General features: G+C 37.6%; 1 protein-coding gene across 1 annotated transcript; it reads left to right on the top strand.

The window, feature by feature from the left end:
- The first annotated feature begins 1,339 nt into the window (after window positions 1–1,339).
- Window positions 1,340–10,355, top strand: grxcr2 (glutaredoxin and cysteine rich domain containing 2). Its single transcript, XM_083564463.1, has 3 exons — window positions 1,340–1,684; window positions 2,424–2,639; window positions 9,713–10,355. Exons 1-3 carry the CDS (start codon window positions 1,364–1,366, stop codon window positions 9,881–9,883), a joined length of 708 nt encoding a protein of 235 aa, XP_083420589.1. The 5' UTR covers window positions 1,340–1,363; the 3' UTR covers window positions 9,884–10,355.
- The last annotated feature ends 504 nt before the right edge of the window (window positions 10,356–10,859 follow it).

Below are 10,859 nucleotides of genomic sequence, written 5' to 3'. Positions count from 1 at the left end.
AGTGATTTCTCTTTTACATCCTGCACCAGAAACTACACTCTATTAACCTTTTAACATCATTACGAGTTGGAATCTAAAAGTTTGGAGACTCGCTCTGTTTACAAGAAAGTACTTCATTTATCTACATTTACACACCATCATCTTCAATAGTCCTCTTACACAGTAAGACAGAGCTTCCAGCGTAGCAGCCCTTGGTATCCATATATGAACAGAGAGTCTCCTTACCGGGTGTAAATCATTTATTTTGGAACGTCTTCGGTTCATGAGACGTCAGCTTTAACATGATCTATCATCCCAGTGAAATAAAAAATTAGGGAAAATACACACATTTAAAACCAAATGTAAACAAATAAGGGGGTCAGGGTGCATTGTCTTGTTCCAACTTGCTGTTGATGATGAAATCACAGATGTGCACGTGTTCAGAACAGAACCAGATGCACTGCTGTCTTTTTGCACATTGACTTATGAAGGTCGGTGCTTCCTGTGACTGTGCGTGCAGCCTCGTGCTGCCATCTATTGGTGTGTTACAAAATCAGTCTCGAAACTTCTGTATACCACTTCGTATTATTCTTATATGTTCCTGACAGTCTCTTCCACCCTGATCCTATATTTTTGTCCTGTCCAGTGTAGGAGTATAGGATATGTAACTACACTCCAGATAATAGTTCCCCTTAGTACTCTTACACAGATGAGCAGATATTTAGATAAAGATAAAGACAAGTGTGTGTGTGTGTGTGTGTGTGTGTGTGTGTGTGTGTGTGTGTGTGTGTGTGTGTGTGTGTGTGTGTATTTGGTTTAATATTCGTTTAGCCCAACAAGTCTGAAGACTCGACGCTTCAAATGATCTTTTAACCGGGAAGCAAGAAAAACAATTTCACACATGACTAAGTTCACAATAAAACAGAACACACACACACACACACACACACACACACACACACACACACACACACACACACACACACACACACACACACACACACACTCAAAAGAATTGAAATAAGTTTGTTGAAATGCGATAACAGTAGAGACAATTTCGGGATTGATGCTGGAATACGCAGACTAATTACACTCTTCGTGTTGAAGTTGCATGAAGCGTAAAACAGAAAAACTCAAACGAAAGTTTTACAGTATAACTGCTGATCTTCACAGATCTCAAAACGTCCTGCTCTGATAGCTACTGTAACCATGATTATTTGATGAAAGCACAAGGTCTCAGTTTCTGTCTCTGTTGTTCTGCTCTGAAACGCTCAATAATTTAGCAGCTCGCTGAAGACCGAATGAAGTCTCTACACCAGACGGTGAGCGCAGACGACTTTGGGTTTTCAAGCGGTTCTCTGCCATAACTAGCATCTGAAGAAACATGGAGGAACGTTTAAAAAAGATGGGGCCGAAACACGAGGCAAAGCCGAGGAAAGTGAGGTTCAAGCTGGCGTCGTCGTACAGCGGCCGTGTCCTGAAGCACGTCTACGAGGACGGTCAGGAACTGGATAGTCCTGAGGAAAAGTACCCTCACAGCTTCATCCACACAAAGATTCCTCAGCACCTGGATGTGGAGCAGCTTTGCAGTTTTGAGGGTCAGGATGTAGATCCTCCTGCAGGCCTCACAGCCCAGCGCATCAACGTGTACCGAGCAGCGAGCGGCTTCATACCTTTAACATCTAATGATCAACAGGGTGAAAATGTGAGTCATGATTACACAGAGGATCAGTATTAGACCTGTGTGTGTGTGTGTGTGTGTGTGTGTGTGTGTGTGTGTGTGTGTGTGTGTGTGTGTGTGTGTGTGTGTAAAATACTATCATCTCAGAAACATAATCCTTACCACTTTCTTCTCCACCTGTACTGTTACATAATAGATGTTCCTCATAGATATATATATATATATATATATACTGTATATTTTCCTCCTCAAAGCTCATCTATTTATACACACAACACCTTCAGCACCTCCTACAACTTTTCAACAGCTTTGTCTTTAAGTTCTGCTCCTACATTTATTATTATAAACCTGAAGAGAAAATAAAATGCTATAATTGGAGATGTTGCAGATTGCAAGTGAAAGATGAGTGAAATTTATTCCTATCTAATCGTTGAGGTTGACTGCTGAGAAGACGATTATTGTAGACTGTGTCATTGTGCTCAGGATTATTACAGTGTCAGTCCTGATGTTCTGCTGCAGAGGTTTTGTGGTGCATCTGCAGCCGAGCGAATCGAACTCATCATGACAGATGTCCTTTGTCTGGTTTCTCTCAAAGGAGCTTTGTGTCTTATTCATGACCTTCTGTATTTATAGCAACAGATTCAAAGACTCTTTTGTGTTAATGCAGTTTATTAATGCCTATGCTTTGTGTGTGTGTGTGTGTGTGTGTGTGTGTGTGTGTGTGTGTGTGTGTGTGTGTGCGTTTGCTGCCCGATTGCTTCAGGAACCAGTTTTAGATTTCGAAAAAATCATCATCTATACCAGCAACCTGAAGATCATCCGATCTCCTAGTAAAAAAGCTGAGACCATTGGTGTGAACATCCATCGAGGTCGAGGAGAAGAACGAGAAGTTTCTCCAGGCCGTGAATTCAGATCCAAAGGAAGACACAGAACAAAAAGTGCCCGTAAGGAGGGACGACGTCCGGCTCCCAAGGAAGAGGTGAATATTTCTAACATGACTCTATAAACATCTGCAATGAACATGAACGATGGTATTTACATTCCTGAGAGTGCAGGGGTGAGGGATCTGGGTTAGTGATCAGAAGATCAGGGGTTCAAGCCACAGTATGGCTAAGCTGTTTGGCTCTTGAGAGAGGCCCACAATCGTCTTTGCTTCAGTGTGCTGTATCCTGGCAGATCCTGCACTCTGACCCCAGGTTTCTAACAAGCTGGAATACATGAAGACAATAATCATATTGTTCTGTAGTGTTCATGCTGCTTCTTCTTCTTCTCTAAATTTGCTTGTATATCAAGTCAAGTCAAGTCAAGTTTATTTGTATTGCGCTTTTTACAACAGACATTTTCTCAAAGCAGCTTTACACAAATCAACAGTTAAGGTGAATGGTGTGAATTTGTCCCTGATGAGCAGCCATGGCGACTGTATATCCCTGATAGACCCTTTTTCACTTAGAAAACATTGTGATTTGTTTGTTGACGGTGCTTAGGTGGGGGCAGAAGGACATCCCGGACCACTTCACTAACTCTAAATCCAGGAACGTGAATGTTAATTAAAAAAACATTAACAGAACCAGATTGGCCGAACAGAGAATGAACCCCGCAGTCCCTGTAGATGAGCATCAGTGTTGGACAGTTATGAAGTAAATGTAATGCATTGCTGTGTTAAGTAGATTTTTTTACGTATCTGTATTTTACTGAAGTTTTTTCTATTTGAGGAGATTTTTACTGTAACTTCACATTTCAAAGTCAAATATTTGACTTTTTACTACATGTAGTGAAATCAGTCGTTTCTTTTTATGAGGATAAAAAACGTAACTCGTGAAACACGCAGCAAGTCACCAATCAGGATCGAGCGCACGCTCTGTTTTACACGTGTTCTGATCGGCGCTCGGTGCATCTACTGATCACCAACATACAGTTCAGCATCAGTTCAACATCAAGCAGAACATTTAGAGAGGAATAAATGATGAAGAAACTCCAGACTCGAACTCACCACAACACACGTGACCTCATTTACACGTTTTTACTGAAGTAGTTGAAAAGAAGGTTTTGGGTTCATGATAATTATAATAGAAATCAATCAGTGTTTGAGTCATTAATCTCATTCTATTAATAGATCAGTGTGCTGAGAGTCACATTCGAGTCTTTACACAGAAACTGAGGTGATTAGGTAAAGAGTCTTGTGATAAAAATGATCATAGGAACATTATAGTTTTAATAAATCACTACTTTGGATAATTAAGTACATTTGAAGGCAAAAACTTTTGTATTTTTACTCAAGTGAAATTTTAAAGTCAGCCATGATGATGTATAAATGTTTCTATTTCAGCGGGCAAAAATAACTATTTGTGCAGCTACATGATAGTGGGAAGCTAATTTCAGCCTGGCTTACTATCTAACTGGTGAACTATCCTTTTGGTTCGCTACTAACAGTGGAAAAGACTCGGCCTTTATACAGTAGACTCAGACTTTATGCAGTAGACTCAGACTTTATGCAGTAGACTCAGACTTTATGCAGTAGACTCTGACTTTATGCAGTAGACACAGACTTTATGCAGTAGACTTAGACTTTATGCAGTAGACTTAGACTTTATGCAGTAGACACGGACTTTATGCAGTAGACTCAGACTTTATGCAGTAGACTTAGACTTTATGCAGTAGACTCAGACTTTATGCAGTAGACACAGACTTTATGCAGTAGACTTAGACTTTATACAGTAGACTTAGACTTTATGCAGTAGACTCAGACTTTATACAGTAGACTCAGACTTTATGCAGTAGACACAGACTTTATGCAGTAGACTCAGACTTTATACAGTAGACTCAGACTTTATGCAGTAGACTCAGACTTTATGCAGTAGACTCAGACTTTATGCAGTAGACACAGACTTTATGCAGTAGACTTAGACTTTATGCAGTAGACACGGACTTTATGCAGTAGACTCTGACTTTATGCAGTAGACTCAGACTTTATGCAGTAGACTTAGACTTTATGCAGTAGACACAGACTTTATGCAGTAGACTCAGACTTTATGCAGTAGACACAGACTTTATGCAGTAGACTTAGACTTTATGCAGTAGACACAGACTTTATGCAGTAGACTTAGACTTTATACAGTAGACTCAGACTTTATGCAGTAGACTCAGACTTTATACAGTAGAGTCAGACTTTATGCAGTAGACACAGACTTTATGCAGTAGACTCAGACTTTATACAGTAGACTCAGACTTTATGCAGTGAACACAAACTTTATGCAGTAGACTCAGACTTTATGCAGTAGACACAGACTTTATACAATAAACTCAGACTTTATGCAGAATACACAGACTTTATACAGTAGACTCAGACTTTATGCAGTAGACTCAGACTTTATGCTTTAAACTCAGACTTTATGCAGTAGACTTAGACTTTATGCAGTAGACACAGACTTTATACAGTAGACTCAGACTTTATGCAGTAAACTCAGACTTTATGCAGTAGACTCTGACTTTGTGTAGAAGACTTAGACTTTCTGCAGTAGATTTAGACTTTATGTAGAAGACTCAGACTTAGACTTTATGCAGTAGATTTAGACTTTATGTAGAAGACTCAGACTTTATGCAGTAGATTTAGACTTTATGCAGTAGACTCAAACTTTATGCAGTAGACTCAGACTTTATGTAGAAGACTTAGACTTTATGCAGTAGATTTAGACTTTATGCAGTAGACACAGACTTTATGCAGTAGACTCAGACTTTATGCAGTAGACTCAGACTTTATGCAGTAGATTTAGACTTTATGCAGTAGACTCAGACTTTATGCAGTAGACTCAGACTTTATGCAGTAGACACAGACTTTATACAGTAGACTCAGTCTTTATGCAGTAAACTCAGACTTTATGTAGAAGACTTAGACTTTATGCAGTAGATTTAGACTTTATGTAGAAGACTCAGACTTTATGCAGTAGATTTAGACTTTATGCAGTAGACTCAGACTTTATGCAGTAGACACAGACTTTATGCAGTAGACTCAGACTGTATGCAATAAACTCAGACTTTATGCAGTAGACACAGACTTTATACAGTAGACACAGACTTTATGCAGTAGACTCAGACTTTATGCAGTAGACTCAGACTGTATGCAATAAACTCAGACTTTATGCAGTAGACACAGACTTTATACAGTAGACACAGACTTTATGCAGTAGACTCAGACTTTATGTAGAAGACTTAGACTTTATGCAATAGATTTAGACTTTATGTAGAAGACTCAGACTTTATGCACTAGATTTAGACTTTATGCAGTAGACTCAAACTTTATCCATAGACTCAGACTTTATGCAGTAGACACAGACTTTATGCAGTAGACTCAGACTTTATGCAGTAGACACAGACTTTATGCAGTAGACTTAGACTTTATACAGTAGACTTAGACTTTATGCAGTAGACTCAGACTTTATACAGTAGACTCAGACTTTATGCAGTAGACACAGACTTTATGCAGTAGACTCAGACTTTATACAGTAGACTCAGACTTTATGCAGTAGACTCAGACTTTATGCAGTAGACTCAGACTTTATGCAGTAGACACAGACTTTATGCAGTAGACACGGACTTTATGCAGTAGACTCAGACTTTATGCAGTAGACTCAGACTTTATGCAGTAGACTTAGACTTTATGCAGTAGACACGGACTTTATGCAGTAGACTCAGACTTTATGCAGTAGACACAGACTTTATGCAGTAGACTTAGACTTTATGCAGTAGACACAGACTTTATGCAGTAGACTTAGACTTTATACAGTAGACTCAGACTTTATGCAGTAGACTCAGACTTTATACAGTAGAGTCAGACTTTATGCAGTAGACACAGACTTTATGCAGTAGACTCAGACTTTATACAGTAGACTCAGACTTTATGCAGTGAACACAAACTTTATGCAGTAGACTCAGACTTTATGCAGTAGACACAGACTTTATACAATAAACTCAGACTTTATGCAGAATACACAGACTTTATACAGTAGACTCAGACTTTATGCAGTAGACTCAGACTTTATGCTTTAAACTCAGACTTTATGCAGTAGACTTAGACTTTATGCAGTAGACACAGACTTTATACAGTAGACTCAGACTTTATGCAGTAAACTCAGACTTTATGCAGTAGACTCTGACTTTGTGTAGAAGACTTAGACTTTCTGCAGTAGATTTAGACTTTATGTAGAAGACTCAGACTTAGACTTTATGCAGTAGATTTAGACTTTATGTAGAAGACTCAGACTTTATGCAGTAGATTTAGACTTTATGCAGTAGACTCAAACTTTATGCAGTAGACACAGACTTTATGCAGTAGACACAGACTTTATGCAGTAGACTCAGACTTTATGTAGAAGACTTAGACTTTATGCAGTAGATTTAGACTTCATGCAGTAGACACAGACTTTATGCAGTAGACTCAGACTTTATGCAGTAGACTCAGACTTTATGCAGTAGACACAGACTTTATGTAGAAGACTTAGACTTTATGCAGTAGATTTAGACTTTATGCAGTAGACACAGACTTTATGCAGTAGACTCAGACTTTATGCAGTAGACTCAGACTTTATGCAGTAGATATAGACTTTATGCAGTAGACTCAGACTTTATGCAGTAGACTCAGACTTTATGCAGTAGACACAGACTTTATGCAGTAGACTTAGACTGTATGCAATAAACTCAGACTTTATGCAGTAGACACAGACTTTATACAGTAGACACAGACTTTATGCAGTAGACTCAGATTTTATGCAGTAGACTCAGACTGTATGCAATAAACTCAGACTTTATGCAGTAGACACAGACTTTATACAGTGGACACAGACTTTATGCAGTAGACTCAGACTTTATGTAGAAGACTTAGACTTTATGCAATAGATTTAGACTTTATGTAGAAGACTCAGACTTTATGCACTAGATTTAGACTTTATGCAGTAGACTCAAACTTTATCCATAGACTCAGACTTTATGCAGTAGACACGGACTTTATGCAGTAGACTCAGACTTTATGCAGTAGACACAGACTTTATGCAGTAGACTTAGACTTTATACAGTAGACTTAGACTTTATGCAGTAGACTCAGACTTTATACAGTAGACTCAGACTTTATGCAGTAGACACAGACTTTATGCAGTAGACTCAGACTTTATACAGTAGACTCAGACTTTATGCAGTAGACTCAGACTTTATGCAGTAGACTCAGACTTTATGCAGTAGACACAGACTTTATGCAGTAGACACGGACTTTATGCAGTAGACTCAGACTTTATGCAGTAGACTCAGACTTTATGCAGTAGACTTAGACTTTATGCAGTAGACACGGACTTTATGCAGTAGACTCAGACTTTATGCAGTAGACACAGACTTTATGCAGTAGACTTAGACTTTATGCAGTAGACACAGACTTTATGCAGTAGACTTAGACTTTATACAGTAGACTCAGACTTTATGCAGTAGACTCAGACTTTATACAGTAGAGTCAGACTTTATGCAGTAGACACAGACTTTATGCAGTAGACTCAGACTTTATACAGTAGACTCAGACTTTATGCAGTGAACACAAACTTTATGCAGTAGACTCAGACTTTATGCAGTAGACACAGACTTTATACAATAAACTCAGACTTTATGCAGAATACACAGACTTTATACAGTAGACTCAGACTTTATGCAGTAGACTCAGACTTTATGCTTTAAACTCAGACTTTATGCAGTAGACTTAGACTTTATGCAGTAGACACAGACTTTATGCAGTAGACTCTGACTTTGTGTAGAAGACTTAGACTTTCTGCAGTAGATTTAGACTTTATGTAGAAGACTCAGACTTAGACTTTATGCAGTAGATTTAGACTTTATGTAGAAGACTCAGACTTTATGCAGTAGATTTAGACTTTATGCAGTAGACTCAAACTTTATGCAGTAGACTCAGACTTTATGCAGTAGACACAGACTTTATGCAGTAGACTCAGACTTTATGTAGAAGACTTAGACTTTATGCAGTAGATTTAGACTTTATGCAGTAGACACAGACTTTATGCAGTAGACTCAGACTTTATGCAGTAGACTCAGACTTTATGCAGTAGACACAGACTTTATGTAGAAGACTTAGACTTTATGCAGTAGATTTAGTCTTTATGCAGTAGACACAGACTTTATGCAGTAGACTCAGACTTTATGCAGTAGACTCAGACTTTATGCAGTAGATTTAGACTTTATGCAGTAGACTCAGACTTTATGCAGTAGACTCAGACTTTATGCAGTAGACACAGACTTTATACAGTAGACTCAGACTTTATGCAGTAAACTCAGACTTTATGTAGAAGACTTAGACTTTATGCAGTAGATTTAGACTTTATGTAGAAGACTCAGACTTTATGCAGTAGATTTAGACTTTATGCAGTAGACTCAGACTTTATGCAGTAGACACAGACTTTATGCAGTAGACTCAGACTGTATGCAATAAACTCAGACTTTATGCAGTAGACACAGACTTTATACAGTAGACACAGACTTTATGCAGTAGACTCAGACTTTATGCAGTAGACTCAGACTGTATGCAATAAACTCAGACTTTATGCAGTAGACACAGACTTTATGCAGTAGACACAGACTTTATGCAGTAGACTCAGACTTTATGCAGTAGACTCAGACTGTATGCAATAAACTCAGACTTTATGCAGTAGACACAGACTTTATACAGTAGACACAGACTTTATGCAGTAGACTCAGACTTTATGTAGAAGACTTAGACTTTATGCAATAGATTTAGACTTTATGTAGAAGACTCAGACTTTATGCACTAGATTTAGACTTTATGCAGTAGACTCAAACTTTATCCATAGACTCAGACTTTATGCAGTAGACACGGACTTTATGCAGTAGACTCAGACTTTATGCAGTAGACTCAGACTTTATGCAGTAGACTCAGACTTCTGCAGTAGACAGAGCCTTTATGCAGTAGACACAGCCTTTCCATTGTGTAACTGTGACTGTAATTGTGTTTGATTTCTGTTAATTTACTGATAAATCTTCCCTCTGCAGGAGACGGGCGGCTGTGAGCAGTGTGGAGGTTTGGGTTCCGCCCCGTGTTCCCTGTGCCATGGTAGTAAACTATCCATGTTGGCCAACCGCTTCAACGAGTCTATCCGAGAGTTACGCTGCCCCGCCTGCGATCCTCATGGCTTACAGCCATGTCACTCCTGCGTCCAATAGACTTCTACATCCTTTATAGGTACTAACAAACCTCCTGGACTGTGACTTTACACACTATAAAGGGTTACATGATCTATCCAAGTTCTGACTAGGAGTTTATAAGAATGTTAAGAATGTGTGTAATAAAAATCTATAAACATTGAGATATTAATGTACCATCAAGCAGATATTCACTTTCGAAAAGCTGTTAATTCAAACATTCCACATTTTTCTCATTTCATTCTATTCAATTCTATTAGTTTTTAGTCTATTAATGTCTCTTCTGTCCCAGGAGCGCATCCTTTCATTTAATATTAGAACTAATTATAAAACAGATATATAATTCTTTTTAAATTGATGTTTTCCTTATGAGATATAAACACAATCACATATTTCCGACTAATAAATAAAACACAAACTATTATTTTATCTACTCTAAAACATTAGTTTTTTTTATGACCATCGACATTTTGTGAATTAAATAAATAAAAAAAATTCACCCCAGGAGAATTCCCACTGAGTTTTATTCTAAGATCTCAGAGTGTATATTCGTGTTAATTCACATCTGTGGATTTAATTTAATCCCATTTCTTTTCATTATATTCGTTCTTCAAGAAGTTTAAGGTTATCCTATCTAGTTTATATTACATATAGTATTTTCCTTTATTCTGGTGGAAGATCTGGAGCATCAGTCATCCAGCCAACATCCTAAACATCCTGCATAACTAAGAAGTGTTTTATTTTTAAAATATTATTTATATATTTATAATATTTGATATTAAATACTTATTAATTTTACAATTCTATATCAATTTTTAATTTTATATTTTATCATTGTTTATAAACTTTATTTATTTCTATTAGAAATAATCCCAAGTTTTTTTTTTACTTTTTTTAAAATAATATTTTTAGTTATAAATAGTTTGTTGAACCTCTTACAGTTTTTCTCAGTCGCTTTGGAGCATTTCTCGAATCATCCTTAAGATTTGCAGATCAG

Source organism: Silurus aristotelis, assembly GCF_946808225.1.
Source record: "Silurus aristotelis genome assembly, chromosome: 16".
NCBI lineage: Eukaryota > Metazoa > Chordata > Actinopteri > Siluriformes > Siluridae > Silurus > Silurus aristotelis.
This window is presented reverse-complemented; position numbering and strand designations above follow the sequence as displayed.

What these genes read in the sequence shown, in the direction of transcription:
- grxcr2 (XM_083564463.1), top strand. Translation starts at nt 1,364, where the DNA reads ATGGAGGAACGTTTAAAAAAGATGGGGCCGAAACACGAGGCAAAGCCG. An exon ending in ATGATCAACAGGGTGAAAAT is followed by an intron (nt 1,685 to 2,423) that starts GTGAGTCATGAT and finishes CGATTGCTTCAG; the next exon opens with GAACCAGTTTTAGATTTCGA. An exon ending in GTCCGGCTCCCAAGGAAGAG is followed by an intron (nt 2,640 to 9,712) that starts GTGAATATTTCT and finishes TTCCCTCTGCAG; the next exon opens with GAGACGGGCGGCTGTGAGCA.